The following is a 21,268-nucleotide window of genomic DNA, read 5'->3' as shown; positions in this document are numbered from 1 at the left end:
TTCTTCTCCTTTTTTTTTTCATCTAGAGAGTTTTCTTTATTTCTAATTCTGCCATAAGACAATTTTTCAGTCCTAAATCCCTCCCTGTGTCACCATAATAGGGGCCAGTAACTAGAAGAACTGTTTTAAAAATGCAATTCAGGATCCCGGTTGAACTCGATCCGGCAAATTTGCTAGCCGCTCCGGCTAGCTGGTACGTGCTCCTGACTAAAGCGAGAGTCGTTAATATGTTTCATCTGATCGATATATTGGCTAAAAGTAGGCTTCTCCACCAAGAATGGGAATTCGGTGTCTTATCTTAGAATTTAACTGGTTGCTGGCATGATCTTAAGGTGATTAGACTGATTAGAAGATCAAAGGTGCTGCGTGTAAAGCTGCAAACATTTACACAAATCTGACTATGGGCCAAATTTTACCAGAACACTGACAGTGGCAAGTGATGGGCTCCTGACAGTGGCACTGAACATAAAGCACTTCAAGACTGGCATTTCAGCGACTTTACTCGTTAAAATTGTCAAAGTCAGTTTCCTCCTGAAAGACATCATCTACTGTTACTCAGTTTGAGCACACCTGACAGGTCATGGTCACTTACCACGGGTAAAAGATTGCCTCAGGGACTTTGGCGTTGCAGTCATTATGATAAGTCTGCGAACCGCAAATGGATTTCCGGCCGGCTGTGGAAAACATAACTACAGTCCAACTGAAAGCTATCTGCGTCTGCAGGCTTCTTTGTCTCCTATGATGAGTCTCAGCAACGTGAGAGTAGATAATTACTTCTTCCGCCATCCCACCTTGCAGTGCTTTGATTTTTTTTTTTTCGGCTATCGGCGTTAAGTGAAAAGTTTGGCCGATACTACTCAACGCAGGGGGACAGCTATTCAGCTAATTCAGGGTCATTCAGGGACAATTTCTTCTCTTCCCTAATTTTCATATTCCCAAGGATAAATGTGAATTACAGTCATCAAATTTAATTTTCAGAAAAAGATGTGAAATTTAGAATTTGTTGGTCATTATTATCATTTAAATTGGTTTATTCTCTTTACTTGATAGCTCCTTTCCGCTTTCACAAGTTTCGGCGATTTTGGCTTTCCACACCAAGATAAGTATAAAGCAAATTCATAGCAAGGTCCTTGACATTAAAGCACATTGTCAGTATCAGCCGCGGGACGCTGTCCCCACCACGCACATTCCTCCTTAGATGGGCATCGTCAGTACCATTGCCGAGGAACATTTATTGAAACTTAGAAACAGACGGACCCGGCTAACCTGTTTACATCTTTGTTGCCACCAATTCATGTAAAAACACACTTGATCTGAATTGGGTAGCAACAAGGATGTAAACACGTTAACCGAATATCACTTAGTATCCACTAGCCTGGGTAAGTCACTGCCTGGGTATAGCGTGGTTTGTTTTGTTAAAACTAATCCCTCCGGCCTTTGAACAACAAGGAGCTGGCAACATATGACCTACTTGCCCTGTCTGGTTGAGAAACAAATTACTCCGAGTATCAAAGTTTTACTATCCCGAAAGTAAAATGTTACTTTAAGGCAAAATCGCCCTGACATAGAATTTCATTTCCCTGCATGCTGGGTTATACCGCCAGTAAAAGAAAACTGTATTTCTAAACCTTGAAACTATAGAAGAATCTACTCGGCAGAGTGGTCATCACGTTTGGGGTCGAAACAATTCCGTTTGTGAGTGTCATGTTGTTATTTGCTGCTTGTTTAGGTTTATGGCAATTGAGAAGTGAAAATATAAGTTCGAAATATTGGTCAGGCACAGGAGGTTGCAGAGGTACAACCGGCGCAAGGTCCCATTTAAGTGATATTAGAACTGCCAAAGGTAAATTGCACACAAGGTTTTTTCCACTATGGGTTGTTTTTATTACGACGTCACATCCATGAGAGACAGTTTTTAAAGTTATTTTATCAAGATAGCTTTAGCACGAAACAGTGTTCTACAGTTTGAGAAACAGACTTATACAACTACACATAAATGAAACAAACTGGGAGGTCACAATCGAGACAAAATGAATTAGGAAAATGAAACAATTTTGTATTATGATTTTGTAATGGATTCTAAATAGTACCCATCTTCCGCCTTTGCTACAATGTACCACAAGTCCCGTCGTTGAAAGTTGATGATCTAATAAGTTCAATTCTGCACATAACTACTTCTACATCTCATCTGGAAGAAGTAAACTTTCTTTAGACAAGTCCGGTTAATATGACTCGAGAAGTGGCCCCGTCAGCCAAACAATTGGAGCATTCGATCTTAGATCTTGAATCTCGACAATGTTTGTCTGCCACCTTGCAGTGCTAACTCAGTCAAGTACACTAGTTGCTTTAGTGTAGGCAGCATTTTTCCTTGCCTCAGTCCAAGGAGAAGACACCAGACTATCTCTAATCGGTCAACTGAAGGTCAAAGCAAGTGTATTGCAGATCGGCAAGAATTTTCTGAGGATAAGGAAAGACGGCCATGAGTTTGAAGCCGTATTTCTTGTACAGCCGAATAGCTGGTGTCTGTGCACTGGTGGTAGTCAACTCAAGCTTCTCGAATTGCTGATCCTTGGCGTGTTTGAGCAGTTCGTCAATCAGTTTCCTGGCGATTCCCATTCGTCTGCAGACTGGCGATACAGACATCCTCTGAAGCTCAGCGACCCCTGGCTTGTGGCGTTCATTATAAATGAGTCCCACCATGCCCACAACTTTACCATTCCACTCCGCTACCCACATGTGAGAGCCATCATTGGACATGTAACTCTTCTCAATGTTCATTAAGTCCGTTGCTAAGCAGTTGTTGATGAACTTCCAGCACTCCAGGTAAACATCGACATACAGAAGAGACAGCAGAACGGCGCAAGCAAAAATGTACAGATGAACCATCCACAAGTTGTATTTGAAAGCAGCAAGGAAAACAAACACGCTCAACACTGCAAGGATCCAACAGTATCTAGGGAAGACTAGACGAGTCACAAGGCTGATGAGCTGCTCCATTCCTTGTGTAAATATTTCTCTGCAATCTTCATAATCGGAGCTTTCGTACGAGCGTATTTTCACCTCGCTGGAACTGGCTACTGTTGAGGAAGTACTCCCTTGAAGAAGAATTTCTTTGGTGGATTTTGTCATCTGTGAGAAACAAAGAAACGAAAACGTTTTTAATTAGGTGTGGCAATCCTGTTGTGTGCTTTTTTCCTGTCTCGTTCCCCCGGCCTTCACACCTAATAAAGTCTAATCTCATGTGTGGGCCCGCACCGGCACCTTGTTTAGATCTGCGTCCCTTTGCGGCTAAACTCTGAGATTAACTCCTGGAATTTCCTTTCTTATCTGACTTAACAGTAAATTGTCGGATTAGTTCGCCTGGCTTCCTACGCAGTTCTGTCTCCTATATATAGTGCACTGATTTGCTGATATGATGTAACTATATATATTCTTCTGTGTCTATGTGATGTTTTTGGGAGGGAACGACATGAACTCTGCCTTTCAGCCTCTTTCGGAAGAAATTCCCAGTTTTAGATATACGTTTGTCTTGGAAAGTAAATTCAATTTTTGCAGATTGATGCTAGCGGACGAAATATTCCTCTTTGCATTGTTTTATTCACTGCACAATGACTCTAGGACGGCTGTTAACAAGGCTGTGAACTTCACCAAAAGTTTCATTTTCGTTCTGAAGATTCCTCTCACTGGATTGTCAGAAGTGATCTCATTTTTTAGGGACTCATTTCATGGCTGCTTGAACGTAACAAGGTTCCAATATAGATCCACAAAAAATAAAAAGAAATAATGTAATACCGGCTAACTCGCACTTCTAGTCTAGCATTTTTTGTTGCGATCACAGCAAGTTAACGCTAGTTTTTTTCAAAGTAAGACGCGGTCAAAGAGAATCTTCGGACTCCTCGAAGCAATTCTAGTTTCCACAAATGAAGACGAAAGAAAGCGTTATCGAGTTATGACTGAAGACGAGGGTGATTGAAATAAATAAATCACATCTGAAGCTTGTGGACAGCTTTTTTTCGTTGGTTCCGTATACTACGATGTAGTTCTCTTGATATATGAAAAAATCTCCACAAGTTCGGATTATTGAGAAAAAAGTCGAGGGTCTTCGTACACGGAGTTTGTTTGTCAGTGTGCTTCAGTTCCATGACATTACTCGTTCTGAATTCGCGGGTACGTGCCTGGTGTGAACTGAGGATTTGCAGATGGCCTGAAAAATGTAGAATGACTGAATTCATGCAGCATAACGATTTGTATGAAGGTTGAGTTTTGTAAAGCTGGCTTGTTCTGAATAACCTGGTTTGAATTCTCGGTGTTCGCGAAACTATAAAAATAGGAATGCTGAGACGGTATACAGCCATGTTCGCGATCGATATTCCCTTTTTGTTTTGTTTTTATTTAGTCTCTCTCTCTCTTGACTTACTATTTGATCACGTTGCTTCTTTGAAAAGGAAATAGTTATGGGAATGTATGATGTATTTACCTTCGTGTTGTGATCTGCCTTGATTCCAAAATTTTACGAGCGCTTGTGTCTGGTCTGGCTCTGTTCCCTGCAAATGAGTGAAAAGGAAATTAGTCACTTCTCTGTGTTTAAATTGTCAGCAAAAGAACAGTCTTTCCAGAGATATGTACTAAGAAACTCGAACCTTTTTCCGCTTTGTTCCGAAACAAACTCGGAGTTTGCACTAGAAAGTAAATGTGAGCGTGGCAGCTATGGTGCAAAAAAGACAGAGCTCTGTTCCTGCCATCCCAATTATAGCACTGGAATACGTGATGTCGATGTAAGCTCTGTTTACAAATGTTTACGAACCTACGTGCTGGTATTGTGAGTACGATCGGTTTGTGATTGGCTCCGGGTCTCACTATGAAACACAATGACGTAAAATTGCGCCTTTCGACCAATCACAGCGCCTTGTAGATTTCAGACGTGATGTTGATTTCGAAATATAGACCGACGATTGTTTTAGTGTCGCGTGCTACCGTGTAACGTGTTTAGTTGTTTTCTTCGACGTAAGAGATCACGATTATTATATCATTCTAGAACCCCAATAATATCACGCGTCTTTGTAAGAATTCCGCTCCTTCATTATGAACAAACCTTGTTAAATTGGCTATTTCCCTGGACTGTGACGCGTAGGTATTGCTTAAAAGGTTGCCGCAACGAGATTTTCAGACTGTTTCGTCATTCGCACCTGTGCACGTACTAAAACGTTAGTGAGCTCAACAACATGACTGTTTGAGAAACGCTTAGAAGCACCTTTTTACGGCCGAGTCACTCTATGTGGATGACCATGCAGACAGCTGAAACTAAATGTCCAATAGCATGAGTTTAGGGGTCGTAAAAGTACAGTGTATACAAAATGAATACAAGGAGATTTGTTACAAACCTGCCTCTCATATCATGTTGCACTATTCATAGCTTTACGCCGGGTAAGTACGATACAAGTAGTTGAAAAAAATATCGCCCGACTGTCTACGCAGTCGACAGAATCGAACAATTAAAGTTCATTTGATTTGCTTGTTTTTGTTATAAATATATAGAGGGACGACCAGGACATGTTACACTGTGTGACGTAATTCCAGACAAGTATTGCTGTCACGTTCGATCGAAGGTCGCTTTTATGTTCACGTGAAAACAACATCCCATGTAACTCAATCTGGCTATTACCATAGTGTGTGTATCATCTTCTGAACCATCACCAAAACATCGGACTTTGTAACTCAACATCCAATCTTAGTTACCCTGAGTGGACTGTTGTCTCTAGTGTGAAGACTACATCACACAAAGATGGAAAAACATGTCTAGATTTACTCGGTGAGAGACGATGAGGGGAACCTCCGCTCGCAACCGTCCGATTTCCTATCGTGCATGCGCTAACTTCACTTGACTCGAAGATACCAACAACAGTTCTTTTCAGAACTACCGTTACCCTCACCCGGACGATCACACAAGACGAACTACGTCACAATGTCGGAAATGTCGCGCTTTGTCATGCGAAACGTTTACACGCAATCGAGTATTTAGTTATTTTGGTCAATTTTCAGTGGAATTGAATTACGACTTTTCTACCATTTATTTGTTAGAGAAACTACATAAAATTCGCAAAGTTTTACGAAGTAACGAGCGACAAAAGAAGCATGCAGGCGAATTAAACCAAAACAGACCAATTTCGATTCATTGAAATTCAGCCTAAAACATGTAGACCTCAGCGCGATCGAGGCTCTGGGGAATAAACCTCATAAACTCTGTAGTTATTCCCCAGGGCCTCTCGCTGAGGTCTATTGTTTAAGGCTGAATTTTAATACATCGAAATTGGTCTATTGGCTTCATTCAAGACCACCCTGTCGAGCGCTGGTCTCGCAAACTGCAAGCTAGCTGCAGATAACAAAGTGTTTTGGGGATATATAGAACTATCAACCCTTACAGTCCTTACGTCATGTTCACTGACCATGTTGACTAGGTCTGTGCAAACAGCAAAAGACCAAAGATTGTCAGTTATAAACAATTTGCATAAATGGCGTCTCAGTTTGAATAACAAAACTTTATACATCGCAAACCTCGTGTTAATGTTTCCAGACAATGGATTTTTCACATAAATGTGACGCTTAGGATATACAAATATTGTTATTCAAATATCGGCGCCATTTATGCAAAGTGTCGACTATTCATCGGACAAGAACTTCGAATTTGATGAGTACTTGACGAGCCCATGTCAGCGCAGTGTTGTAAATTGTAATTTGTAGCCAATCACAGGTCAGCATATACTATCTCGATCTGAAGTCTCGCAAACGGGCAGCGTTTTGAAATCTATCTATCATGCATAAGTTTTAAACCGGTCAAAACTAGTAGTAATCATAGATTAAACAGTGCGTTCGAGCACTGGTAGGTAAAGTAAAAATTCTCGGAACACCATTTTGTGCCTGAGCTGTTTGGTAGACGTGAAATTGGCAAAAGCACAAACATACAAGAAGGTTTGTTCTCATTTGTACATGTATTACGTAATATTAGTTACGACCGGTCAGTATAAAACATAGACTGTAGTCGGTAGGCCGCATTTAGTCCGCAGTCCGTGTTTTTTATATGAGTCCATTTTTATACCCAGTCCGTAATGCTTAATGTACGTTTTATACCTCAGTCAGTGTTTTATACCAAAATGTAAAAGTAAAAAAAGTACAAGCAAAGACAAAATAAGAAAAAGACAGAAAAATAAGAGCAATAGAAAGAGAAAAACTAACTCCGTGTGGCTTTGTTTGATCTTACCGAAGTGCGCTGGTAGTGTAAACCGCGCACGCGCTGATAGGGTAACTTTCAATAGATATCGAGCGCACTTCCGGTTTCTTTAAATGCTAAAGGAAACGCGGTTTTCCCTTAAATCCAGCCTTTTTCGACGAATTTCGATTAAAGCCAATGTTGGAAACATAACTATGCATTCCTTTTTCGAAATCATACTTTTTTTTCAGAAAATTACGAATTTTTCAATATTTTGAAATGCTCTCAAAATGTGACCTTTTAGAAATGAAACAAAATCGATACATAGCGTAATGAGGATTTAAATTAAAATATTAAATCAATGAAAAAAATCCCGATAAAGTAATTTGCCTGGGAGCCTTTGCATTTTTTCTGTATTAGTCACATGACCATAGGCGTGGCCTGATGACGTCATCACTAGTGTTACTGAACATGAAAAAGTTAAAACACATGAAATAACTCTGAACTAACTAAAAATGATGAGGTTACATGAGAATAAATTTTCCTTAGCAACGGCTCGAAAAGATCTGTTAATGGGCCCTTAACGAACACGACTTGAATCGCCTTGGCTTTCGGGAAACAGCTATTGAGCATTTTCAATTCCGAAATAATGAAACGGAGGACATGTTGGCGTACCAAAGTAATCCTGTGGGAGTTGAACTCTTTTCCCATGTAAACACTTTCGTTGGGTTTATGTTACATATTTTGCGCACAGAAATCTAGGCCAGCGAAGTGCGGAAAAGTACACATTTCAAAAGCAGCGTTGGTTTTGGTCGAAGAGAAGAGGGTACGCAACAAGCAGCCAAACTACAGCTTTCTGTTCGTACGAACAGTCGTACAGACATGTCTGAGGGGTTTTTTATGTTTATTTTATTTTGTTTTGCATTTTATTATTTTTTATTGATTTGAAGTTACTTACAATTTTTTATAAACACGCATAATTCATAAACAAACAGAAACGGTACATCGTACATTTACATACACAGACCCCAGTTCCTCATAACTCTCTTCTACTTTTAGATATGATACTAGTACAGTGCAGCAACAGCACGAGATTCTATATCAGTCTAATTGTTTTTGTACTTGCCCCATTTCATATAGTGAGCTTTAAATTTATTATTTGATTTTGCGATCATTGTCTCAAACTGGTGAATCATTTTAATTTTGGAATTAAATACTTTAATTGAAGGGATAGATTTGTTCCATCTACAAGAATATAAAAATGTCATTAACACTAACTTCAAACTTTAAATAAACAACTTATCCGCACGTGACGGTCCACAGTAAGCTGTCTCAACACTCGAAAGTCCGCAGTATTGCACGACACTCGAAAGAAAGCACATGGACGAACATGGAAATGACGTCAGTCCCCCCTGAATATGTTTTGGGGGGTGGGGGGTGCAAATTGGTTTTCAGAGAAAGATACATACAGGAAAACTCGATTTTCCTACATTACCCGATTAGAACCTGACTGCGTTCTGTCGAACGCAGCCACTTGTCAAAAACCAGTGTTTTATAATTTTACTCGTTCCTGGTTGGGGACAGAGGCTAATCAAACCTATCTTCTCTCAACGAACAGAAAGAGAAGGGAATCTTTGTAAATCAGGTATCTTTGAAACATAGTTGTCCATCGACGGTTGAAACTGGAAGCTTTGCGGGTAAGCGCTGACGTACCGTTATTAGCTGCGCAAGCGAAATTGATCCCTTTCCTCTTACTCTTGGGGATACGGTGTGGTACATGCAGAAATCCCTCCCGGTCAAATCTTTACTGCTGCGAGCGAACGCAAATCAAGCGAGCGTGCCAACGTGACTGCGAGTGTGAGCAAACGAGAGACTGCTCCTACACGATCGAAGTACGCGTGCACGATCTGAGTCAATTCGCCTACATTACAATATTACTTTACAATACTAAAAACGGCTAAAAAGTTTTCATATCTAAAAATTGACAAATAGGTTTACACTAATTATAGTAATGTTTTTCGGAATAGTATTCCACGGCGACAGCGCGGCTATGCTGAACGTTCTGTCTCAACAAACGAGCTAATAAACTTGAAGGTCACCTACAGGACGAGTTTATGTACCAATCTTTAGCCTGAAATATAAAACTTTAAGGCAAAAAGCTGTTAAAATTGAGTCTTCACGTTTTCGATTTGTTTGATCCGCATCAGAGTGAAATAATATGCATACGTTCGGTGTTATTATAGTTCAGGTGATGCCAGTTATGTAATACCTGTTCCCATGGGAAAAAGGTGAGGTCCAGTGATTGCACTTGTTTGTTTAGGTCTGGACAGAAGCATGCGAAGTAGAACGCTTCTTTTATTCTCATTTTTAACCATGAATGGGCAGTGGTTAAAACTTTCCACGAGAACTTGTGGTTAGGGTGTTTTGTGATGTGCTTGGCTGACTCCGACTGCTTTTTAACATCTGAATGTTCATTAACACGAACCTCGAGGTTGCGTGCTGTTTCGCCAATGTATGTTTGTCCAAAAGTACCCGTGCCTTCATAAATGACGTGTGACAGGTGTGTGTTTTTGTCTTTTATCTTGAAGATTGATTCCATCTTGCGTGTTTGCCACATGATAAAGAAGTTGAATCTCCATTTCGTGTACGTGTTAAGTTTCCTTAAGAATTTTCTACTTTCTACTTCATTTGTTCTGCGGAAAGGGAGACAGATTTCGACTTTAGGTCTTCCATCGAACCAGTGGACAGGAATTGTTGTTTCGTCGCTTTTTGGGTAGACTACGAGTAGTCCCTCTTTCGCTTAGTCCGTCGTGCGTGACGCGAAGGAAATTCGCGAAAAAAAAAATGGCCGCGCGAAAGGAGGGACTACCGCCTAAGCTAGACTACGAGTAGTCCCTCTTTCGCTTAGTCCGTCGTGCGTAACGCGGAAGAAAACCGCGAGAAAAAATGATCGCGCGAAATCCTGAGGGCGAGGAGTGTGCGAAAGGAGGGACTACCGCCTAAGCCCAAGAGTTTGCGCTTTCACGGCCGAGTGATTTTTCGGTATAGGATTTCTAATCTTGACGTCCTCTCATTATCGCCTGTTGTCCATAGCCCCGGGAGATATCCTGAATAAAATTGCTCTACTCGACTCTTCAAAAAGCCAGGCAAAAACAAATGCCGTGAGAAGTGTATCTACGTTCAGTATTCGTTCAGCGAAACTACCAAAGAAGTTTTAAAAAGAAGACGGCGAATGAGACATCAGATAACGATTTTCGCTGCGTCTGTAGGTGCAAATCTAAAAGTTCAAATGCAGAGTTTCAACAGAGAATTTACATTATGTCTTTGACATAGGAGATCATCCAACTGCGGTGAAATGTTTGCCGATAGCAGCGGAAAGTTTCAGGTGAATGTCCGGTTTCAAGTGAAAGTCCGGTTCAATCTTTCTAATGGACGACAGAAAGGCCAAGCTCAGTGAATTCATATTTACTGACTTGGACGATGCTGTTGAGCGGCGAAATCTCTAACACGCTCGCAGTCGGGTTGGAGGCGCAAAGCTTTAAAACAAAACACTGGATAAATTTAAATCTTTCCAAAGCCTGTTGGCCGATTCGCAAGAACATTGCGGGTTGCGAAGCGCGATTCCAACGCTTCAATTTGCTCTGGTATCGCTTTCCTTTGCTCCAGTTCCAAAACATTCCTGCAAGACGTCATACGTATCTCGAATGTTGACAAGACGTTGTCAACGCTCCTAACATAAGCCAATCATATTTTTGCGTTGTGAGAGCAACGCATAATTCAAACTCTTGGGCTTAGGCGGTAGTCCCTCCTTTCGCGCGCTCCTCGCCTCCAGGATTTCGCGCGGCCACTTTTGACTCGCGGTTTTCTTTCGCGTCACGGAACGACGGACTAAGCGAAAGAGGGACTACTCGTAGTCTGTAGCGTTGCACTTTCGTCCTGCGTGGCAGACATGTCTGACACCTTTTGACCAATTGTATGTGTTGTTGTTTCTTCCAATGAAAATGCGTTGTGACCGTGTCCTCTGAGATTATTTTACTAGGGGACGGGACGGTGTTTGCCAGGTGAAAGCTCGAAACCTATCGATTGTGACTTTTATCGTGAGGGTGTTTTACCGGATCTTTCTGCAGGTTCCGAAACACATTTACAGCTGCCTTTGAAGCTTAATATTGTCGGTAAGAAGCTTTGTGAAGTGTAGGGTATTGTATTATGTTGTTTGTAGTAATGGAGTGAGTAATTTCAAATGGTTCAAGTTTACGAAGCCATTTCGACATGTTCATCAGCAATCTAAGTATTGTTGATCGTGTTACTTTCAAGCGGTACGAACTAAGCTGGTACTAGTTTGTATAGTCCACACTGTTGTGTTTTGCATTTTGCAATTAAGATCTGCCTCCGTCAAGGGCATAAAGAAACACCGTCATGCCGACAGAGCAAATTTTCACTCAACTTATTACCACCTTCGCCACATGGCACTATCGCCAAATGGCACCATCGCCAAATGGCACCAAATATATATACAGCTCAGTTGGATAGAAAATGCTATAGAGCAAAGCAAAAACAGTAGTTTCGAAATAAAGTGTAGGATTGCAAGGATTGAAATTGGTCACAGTTCAAGAAATTTGAGTTTAGTTCAGGATGTCAAGAAATCGAGTTTACCATTCTTATGACAGTTCGAACTTTCGAGCCTTTATTTTGTGTGATATTTCTTTCCTTCTGCACAATCATGAAAACAAATGTACAATACATTTCCCTGAATGTTCGCTACCAAGCACAGTCTCTAAAAATAAATTAAAATAGGTCACCATGCTTGCAAAAGAGATATGATGTACCAGTCTTACCCTATTTTGCCAGGTCTTATAAATAGTACTATTCATGTATTTTATCACTCCACATTACATTTTGCGGTGGCTGGAAGGTACAGTTTTTTTTTTAATGAACTTTGATAGGCATACATGACATTTTGAGCACAAGGAACAACATAATAAACAACTTAGGCAAAAGCATCTAAATAATCCAAATGACATACAATCAAAGCATTCCTCAGGTTGTTGGATTTTAAGGTCTTAATTTATGTCCACGAGTGATCATTTTGTTTTTGATGCTATTAAGTCTGCATACGAGCCAAGTGGCCCACCAGGCCGGAGCTTATCCCGGTTTCTGTAGCATGAAGCGACTAGGAGTATTTCTACTCCCCCCTGGATGGGATGCTAGTCCATCGCAGGGTTACCCCCAGCATTAAGTTCGCTGGTACCCATTTATACACCTGGGTGGAGAGAGGCACTGTGAGAGTAAAGTGTCTTGCCCAAGAACACAACACAATGTCCCCGGCCTGGGCTCGAACTCTAACCGCTCGATCCGGAGACGAGCGCACTAACCATGAGGCCACCGCGCCTCCCACTTGATGCTACTGAATAAGTGTAAAATTCTGCACTTGAAGGGTTCGCAATATAGTGCTAAGGAATCACCAGTAAAGGTCAGGGTTGTTTGTCCTTCTTTTCTTCTTTTCCTCTTTTGTTGACTGGCTACCTTTAAGCTGTTTGTTATGAAGCAATGTTTTGTAGACACGCAGTGTATATAGTCATCATGTGAGGCTGCTTCAAGAAGTGCTCGCCTAGGGTTCCTTTTCTATGTGGCTGGTCCAATTAGTACATAATAGGGAGACATGCCAATGCCTTGTCATGTCTTCATTAGGTGACATTGCCATTATCTCTTTGTGTCAGCTCTTGTGTGAGGAACATTGCCTTTCTTGTTATCTTCTGGAGAATTTATTCGTGTTTTTGGATACTTGGGTTTTTTTGTTTTTTTTTAATGTAAAAACAATTAAAGTGCACCTAACCCCCAAATTTTTTTTTCGCTAAAACGAATGTACTTGTTATTTGAAATAGTTCTGCGAAAAAATTTTTGGATTCCGTGAAATCCTCGATTTTCTTTGCGCCGACGAAATCTCGAAAATAGCTCCAAAACACCGTCATTTTGTTTCACGACTGAGTTTGAAGAGAATGGGTCCAGCGGCTCTTGTGACGTCTACCCAGGAAGGTTCGATATCTCACGTCCTCTCATTTCCTTCAGGATTGTGCAATACACATTCAAAAAGTGCACAGAAACGCCTTCTAGAGGTGCTATCGGCTGTTGCAGTAATATTCCAGATTTAAAGAAAGATATACTGTACAATTTACTGACGATGATCGGCTAATGGTACAATAAAGACGTAAACGACGGTTGATTTTGTCGAACCGAAACAAGCGAACTGAATCTGTGAGAACCATTAAAGAATTCTCACTGGAATTTGTTCCGCGGACTTTCGAACGCTATTTTCATAAATTTTCTGCTTAAAGCTAACCAGAAATTTTTAGAAATACTACCGACAACCTATATCTTACAATCCCGCAGTATTTATAACATAACCGGCAAAGTTGTGTGATCCGATCATGATCAAGAAGTGTATTAACTGATATGTAAATAGGTCGCAACTGTACGCTGCTAACCAGCACTTATTTCTCTTTCGATTTAGATGAAAGTAGAAAATTAATCCTTTAGAATTACATCATAACAAAATCATTAGACTCACAGAGTTTTTCGAAGGTTTGGAAATCAGCAGTGTGACAGAGATTCTGTGCAATAGCGTCGAAAATATGACCACGGAACATTATCTGCGGACCGCTTAGGGAACACATCCTTTTCGCTTATCCGACGAATTTCACTGCAAACTTTGAGAACAATTTACATTGGTTATTTGGAGTTACGACTTAGAACGTGTAACAATGTGAAATCGGTAATTGTATGAAATGTTTCCTTCCACCTTGTTCTCGCAGCTTCAAAAATACAGGTCCAAACAGTACGATTTTCAATCGATCGAAGCCAATGTTTTGGAGGTCATCAAGTCTCGAAAACTGCAACACGTACGTCACTCTTATAAACATGAAGCATTCAACAGAAAGTAAAACACAAACTGAATTTAACAGAACAATCATACCTTGACAAAATACATTCTCGCTAAGGACAAATGTAAACGGGCTATAAACACGAGTGGGAATCTTATGTTTAGTTGACGAAATTACCATCCAAAGCAGTCCTTGAGTTTTCTTTCCTGCTTTTCGTTTGCCTGCTCCTCCACGTCGTATCTAGCTTTCCATTCCTAATATACAAGCAGCTCGTTGGCAAAGAAGTCTTCCCCTTCGTCGCTTGAAATATTGTAAATTGCTCCCAAAGCTCTAAGCAGTGAGTTCACAGTTGTCGAACGTGCTTGATCGAAGTTTATTTTGGTGTCTTCCAAATCGAAACTTAACTCTGACTCCAGTGACGAAACAAAATGATTCTGAGACAAAGCTTGGACGTTTTAGTCCCAAAATACATCGGAACGATTAGTTTTGTTTTCCATTTTCTCCAGCAAATACAGAGAGCTGACTGAGGCGCCATTGTGTTTGGTTCCTGGGTAGACGCCATCAGGAATCGCCGCCCCAGACTCCCTAAAACGCGGTCGTGAAACACTTCAAGCGCGACTTTGAAAGGGCATAGAAAAGCGAGGATTCAACCAAATTCAAAAATTTCTTCGCCCAAATGCTTCAAATAAAGCCAAGATTCGTTTTAGCAAAAAAAAAAAAAAAAAAAAAAAATTGGGGGGTTAGGTGCACTTTAAAGAAGGGGAAAACGGTTTGTTTATCTACTTGTATTTTTGTTCTCAATGATGTCTTTTATCACTTGGTAAATATGATGTAGTTTTCACCAGCTAAACTTTGCCACTAGAGATTCAGTGTGTTCTGTTTTGGTTTCACTGTCAGTTGAAATAGACTTTAAAAGCCTAGGTCTTGATAAGATAGTCATACTCTTGCAGTTGTTTCTGATTGAAATTTGTTTTCTTTTAAATTTCCCTTTTCTGAGGAACAGCTTTTAATCTTCAAGGCTGTATGTTTTTTTTTAAAACAGTCAGTCTAACGTAAAATATAATTGCATTTGTGTGATTTTGTGTTTATTAACAATGCTTTGAATTTCTATTTTGCAGTAATGGATGATCATCATGGGTTGGATGAGGGAAAACATACACAAACCGAAGAAAGTCTTAGTAGAGAAGGGACTAGGGATGGTGAGCATCAGCTGTTACTATGATATGTATCAGTTGCCATGTGTTGATAACTCTTTTAGAGTTGTGTCTTGCCAAAATAATTCATTTTTTTGTTACCTGAACGTAAATGGGTCTTAATTGTAATGGCAGCACTTTCTCAAGAATTTTAGGGCTTATGTCCTAACTTATATTGTGCTTCAATATCTGGTTAGCTTATGAGTTTTTTCTTGTACACTAAGTACTCCAGCAATACTAAGAAGAACATTGCAAACCAAATGTGTTAGAGAAAGCCAACTTATAGTTTTGGCTATTATTTTTCAAAACACATCTTCTTCGAACCTGGATAAATTAGCCAGTTTCTAATTTTAATTCCTTTTCATCCCTGCTATGAAGGTTTAAAATTTAGCACAGAGAGTGTTTAGTAGATGGAGTTTCAAAATCTTAAGGAAGAAGTGATTGTACAGTACCACTTTAATGCATAGCTTAATATCCTTGTGTATCCATTAAACTAGTCAACAACCCATTGTCCCCACTAGAAAAAAGTAATGTTTTTAAAATTGATATAAAATAAAATTCTCAACTTACCAGTAGTTTGGGAGGTTCTGTGGTATATTATAATTTATAGGTCAAGGTATAGATGTATGGCAGTGATACAAGCAATTTTTGCTGTATGTTACACAGAAGATATTTGCATATCATATGTAGCTACTTAAGCATTTGTTGCGTGCACATATTTTTTCTATTCTTTGTTGTGACTCATTTAAAACCCCAGAAGCTGTGGACAAGACAACTAGTACCAAGTTGAGCTTTCTCTGTTAGCAAATAACAACCTTAACTTTTGAAGTGCCATTTACAAAGTAACCAACAGCACTTAAATGACAAAACTGGTAAACCATACATGTACAATTGCCCCTAATGTATTCTACATGTATACTTACAGCCTGCAAAGCACTCACTTTCTTTCCTGCGATGGTTTGGGGCACAGCAAACGTAAATGAATTACGAGAGGTTGAGGAGTTGAGGAGGCAGAGTAAAGAAACTTTTGGATGCCGCAAAGCTCTTAGAATGAGCTTGACGGCTATTAATGCAGTGTTCGACACTAGCTTTCTTGCTAATTTGCCCTTTGGGTAACTATAGTTCTGTTTTTTTGGTTCCCCATGTGTCTTTTTAGTTGCATACCTAGTAGACTTTTGTTGCCCATTAGCACTCATGAGAAAATTTCAACTTGCAGAAATGCTCAACTTTTTTATAAACTTGCCTTCTTGTTTTGGTGTTGCAACAGTGATTCATTGGGTGATTACTCAGTCATAGAGCACATCCCTCACAAGATTTTAAACATCCACGAACTGTGCCCACACATTTTGATGAGACTCCACTTTTCTGACAAATAGACCCAGTGAAGCACTTTCACTGGTCAAATACGATGAACCAATTGTCATGAATGAAAACATAATTCATGCCCTGAAGCACATTATTATCATTAATATTATTGTTATTATTTTTGTTGTCATTGTTGTTGTTGTTTTTAATATTGCTTTTTTTTATTTATTGTTATTGTTATTATTAATAATTGTCTTTTTAACCATACCTGATTAAGGAACTGCAAAAAGATGGCTCAGCCTGTACCTGTAGTACCCATTTTGTATTTGTAATCATAGAGTAATAAAACTGCTTCTCTGCCTCACCAGAGATCAGTCGGGGAGTAGCTTACAATCCTGACAACAGTGCTCCATTTCTTTTTGAGTCACAACAGTAAAACTTGTAGCCAAAATATTGCAGTACCATGCAATTTGTGTGGAAAGACTTTGACACAAAAGTTATTTCCAAATACTGTTGCAAAATGCATCTTTGAAAATTCAAGGAGGTTATAGTGTTTTGAGAACTAGGGATTAATGCTTTTTATGGTTCGCACGATCACTAATCAACCAGCCACTTTGATTTAGCAAGCTTTGGAGCAAGCTTCTCACAAAATTTGGGTTCATGGCTTGTTTCAGAAATGAGAGTCAATATGTAGAAACTTTCAGTGAATGTTAGAGTTGAGTTTACATGTCTTTGACTTAATACTTCCGAACTTCTGCTCAAATGATTTCCCCGAAACTTCGGCATGGTTTGTATTAACTCAAAATAAGCTGGTTCCAGAAATTGAGTTAAAGTATGCCAGCAAAATTTTTTACTGGTAGTGTTGTTGTCCAAAAAATGGGGTCCAGTCAAACACCAGTAAGAATAAAAATATTATCCCCAGTAAATGATATTAAGTAACATTATCACCGAGTGAAAGACAAAATATTTCCCAAAATTTCTTAACCAACGCTTCAAAGCCCCAAAATTTATGTTGCAAATGTTGACAGGGGTGAGTGTGTCCAGAATAACTGCAGAACCACCTTAATAATGATGAAATGGAATCAACAGAATAACCATGATACGAATGGTGTTATCCTTATGATACAATAACAAACAGTGGGGCTTGACTTTTCAAAATTACAGAAAAACTCAAATTGCATCCAGGGCCACCAGGTCATAATTTTCAAGCAACATACATTTAAATAGAAAGGAATTGTTAGCCAAATTAACTTTAACATTTCTCTGAAAAGAACATCCAGTGACATTTATAGGAATCACACTGGACAGAATGTCTTGTTTTCTAGTCATGAACGTTGACTTCGCAAAATGGCTTGGGTTAGAGCCTTGTTGCACCAGGCTTCTCGTACATGTGAAATAGACTCTCTCTTTCAGAAACAAAGAATAATGATTAAAACGTTCCTGTTAGGGAATGGCTTTCCTAAATCTGTGGCTTCTAATCTTGTGAGGTGTTTCAGACACAGTAGCTCGGAACCTAGAACATCTTATCCCAATAACAACAAGACTATAAGTTTAAGGATTTTAAATTCTAATGTGGGGTTTGGGACTGGCACTAGTTTTGCTAGCCTAATGATATAATTTTGAAAGCAGACGGGAGCTCCTCTGGGAGCCTGTCCAGGAATCCCTATCAATGTCCTAGACCAAAAATGACATGTACTTTATTACTTCATCTCATACTGGAAGTAAGTGATGTCTGAACAGTTCATTGCAGTGCCTTGAAACCAGAACCAGAGTATTAACAATATTACAAACAACACAACAAAGAAAGTACAGGATGCAAAACAGAGCACAGTGATGCATACCCAAATGCAAGTTAATTTTGAAACCAAATTGAAAATTGCTATGTAGAATGAGATGGGTAACTGCAATCACAACTGGTGGTTTGCTATTTGCATGAAAAATTAGCAGACATTAAGTTGAAGGAAGTGAGTTTATAGAGAAATCCATTTGCATCATATTAATCAAAAACTGTTTTTCTTATTTAGGTATAGAAATACAGTATGTTAAAAATTAGTTTCTTAGAAATCGATTTTGAAATAAAAACTAGCGCTAAAAAGTCACGACGTTTCGACCTCTCCGAGGTCATTTTCAAGTGAGTGAAATTTTCTAAATTAGCATATAGCCATAAATATGTTAAAAACAAGTTATAATAGATAAAAATGTGGCGAACGCTAAAATGTGACAAAATGTGAAAAAGTGTTAAAAATATACAATGGAAAAATAAAATAATCTTAGCAAGAATTGCTCTAAACAAATAATTTGGCACGAATTGAATCGCACTGTTTGTTTAGCGTTGGTTTCAGTTCTTTGATAAAAAAAAAAAAAAAAACATTTCAAAAATAAGGCAGTAAAATTTGTTCTGACACTTTCTTAAGATTCGAAAACTCTGTGCGATGTCTTCTGGCTCCATATCGTGCTGCTCTCTGAGGTGGTTTCCGATTGCCGATCCTTTGTGTTCTACAACTCGTTGGTGTAGGTGTCGGCACGTGTAATCGACATAGCCTGCATCACACCATAGTTGGTAGTATGATCACACAGGCCACACTGCAATGAATACACCACGCATTGTTGACTTACAAGAGACTACTTGTCTTCCCTGACCTTAATTTCATCCTTGATCTTTCTACTTGTGTAAACTGGGCTAATATCTGCGTTAATCTTCTGACTGGGGTCAGCCAGCTGTTTACGTATTCTACGTTTGCAGATTTCTGGTCCTTGTAGGGCAACACGCTTCTGACTGGGGCTTCTCTTTTATCAGCCACTCGGGTATGTGGGTAAAGGTAAAGAATCCGATCCCACCGATGCGTCGGCCGACACATCACCGACGCGTTGGTCGACACACCACCGACACATGGTTGACTGCACAAGGTCGTCAGGAGAGCGCAGTCGGGAGAAGATCTCTTTAAGGCGTTCACATTCCTCATGACAAAACTTCCACTTTCAAATACAGTATGCATATTTATAATTTAAATTATAATAATATTACTGTTGTACTTTAGATTATAATTCCAAAGTTCTTTTTAAAGACTGATTTCAGTTTCATTATGTAGTTTGGTGCTTTGGGCCCAAAACAGCAGCCTGAAAACGGTCCTTGTAAGTTGGCAAGCCCTCGAGTAGCCAGGAAGTTTCAAGAAATGGTCCCTAAAGAAGCAAAGGGCCGACTTCAGACACAACTTAAAGCTAGTTTCAATTAGTCCAGCAAATTTATTTGACTTTCCGTAGGAGGAAGGTAAATTCCTAAAGGTAAACATGAAACGAATTACTACAAATAACTAACCGAATACGGCAGAAAACTAAGAGGAAAATACAAACAGGCGATAAACTAAACGGCTTAGCAAAATGCTGGCAACGGAGTTCAGGGAACCAAGAAGATACAAGTGTACCAGACGATAAACTAGCACTAAATGAACATGAAAGGATAACAAATATATACGCAACGAAATTTACATACGACGCGAGAAAAAAAGCATGCAGAATGTGAAAAAATGCATTAACATACGGAACAAAAAAGGACACAAAGAAAACACGAAATAGCCGTAACAGGCCCCTTCACAGAAAGTTTCAGTTTTCCACAATATTGTTGTGTCTATTAGTATAGGTAATCATACGGTTTCGAGTTCAATTTGGAATTAATTTGCACGAGTGAGTTTTTCAAAAAGCTGAAATTGCACGAGCCGCTTCTTAATAATATAAACATGAAAAAATTCGCGCGGAGGAAGTGCCGGAAGATCTTTCTTGGAGCCATTTTTTCTTATTTGAGAAAACTTTTTTCAAAGTTTCAACACAAAATTTTCGTCATCATTTTACCTGATATCATTTTCTTAGAAAAATTCCTATTATCTTTCAGTCAATCATAATCCAGACTTTTGACGTGTAATTTGCACTGGTGTTACACTTTTTGCACTGATGTTACACTTTTTGCACTGATGTTACACTTTTTGCACTGGTGTTACACTTGAACTGCACTGCTCTTAGCCAATCAGAATCGAGTAATTTTTTCATGTGTATTATTAATGAAGTAAATCCCTCTCCATATTTTTAATAGCCTGGCCAAACCATACCTGGAGGCATTAGATGATATGATCGATGAGGAGGAAGGGGAGTTAGAAGAAGACGAAGAAGAAGAAGAAGAAGAAGAAGGACAAGAGGATCAAGAAGAACAAGAGGAAGGGCAAGAAGAACAATACGATGATGAAGACCTCTACAGAAAGTTAATAGAGGATGAGTTTATTGACAGTGATGTAGAATAATCAGTATTTTGTAGATTCAGTTTTTAAATTTTTATCAATATTTCTTTCACAGATGTATTAATAAGTAGTAATTAAGTAAATAGAGGATGAGTCTGAAATTGTTTTGATTGTTCTACATTTACAACAGCTTATTCAAATTAGCCCCAGCTCAAAGGCTGAAGAAAATATGTCATTACTTTTTTTTTACTAAATGAACCACAAATCACTGTGTTGTCGGGGAATAGTTTGTTGGATCTAGATTTAAGGGACAAAAGCATGACAGAGCTTTTCATCTTTGCAATAAGAACCCAGTCACAGTCGTGCATGACTAACTGTGGCCACCTTCCTTGGTTTAAATAAGCTAATCAAAATGCATGGACTAGGTATGGTGAAAATATCAAGCATCATGTAACCTGTTGG

General features: G+C 39.3%; 1 protein-coding gene and 1 long non-coding RNA gene across 4 annotated transcripts; one reads left to right on the top strand and one right to left on the bottom strand.

Annotated features, from left to right (window-relative positions):
• Positions 1 to 9: 9 nt before the first annotated feature.
• LOC145494818 (putative N-acetyltransferase camello) lies at positions 10 to 4,763 on the bottom strand. Its single transcript, XM_081474392.1, has 3 exons — positions 4,641 to 4,763; positions 4,478 to 4,544; positions 10 to 3,129 (listed from the first exon to the last, which is right to left on the bottom strand). Exon 3 carries the CDS (start codon positions 3,127 to 3,129, stop codon positions 2,404 to 2,406), a length of 726 nt encoding a protein of 241 aa, XP_081330518.1. The 5' UTR covers positions 4,478 to 4,544; positions 4,641 to 4,763; the 3' UTR covers positions 10 to 2,403.
• A 6,359-nt stretch (positions 4,764 to 11,122) lies between these two features.
• On the top strand, positions 11,123 to 21,061 carry LOC145494853 (uncharacterized). Of its 3 annotated transcripts, XR_014050320.1 has the most exons (4): positions 11,123 to 11,376; positions 15,201 to 15,281; positions 19,670 to 19,848; positions 20,665 to 21,061. It is a non-coding gene; the product is annotated as an uncharacterized LOC145494853 (long non-coding RNA). The 3 variants fall into 3 exon arrangements; XR_014050318.1 differs by lacking the exon at positions 19,670 to 19,848; XR_014050319.1 differs by lacking the exon at positions 20,665 to 21,061 and having other exon boundaries at positions 19,670 to 19,915.
• Positions 21,062 to 21,268: the final 207 nt, after the last annotated feature.

Source organism: Orbicella franksi, chromosome 8 (assembly GCF_964199315.1).
Source record: "Orbicella franksi chromosome 8, jaOrbFran1.1, whole genome shotgun sequence".
In the NCBI taxonomy this organism is placed as follows: domain Eukaryota; kingdom Metazoa; phylum Cnidaria; class Anthozoa; order Scleractinia; family Merulinidae; genus Orbicella; species Orbicella franksi.
The sequence above is the reverse complement of the archived record's forward strand: the minus strand, read 5'-3'. Positions and strand labels throughout refer to the sequence as shown.

Bases quoted from the DNA above. Each gene is read 5' to 3' on its own strand.
- LOC145494818 (XM_081474392.1), bottom strand. From the start codon at position 3,129: ATGACAAAATCCACCAAAGAAATTCTTCTTCAAGGGAGTACTTCCTCA.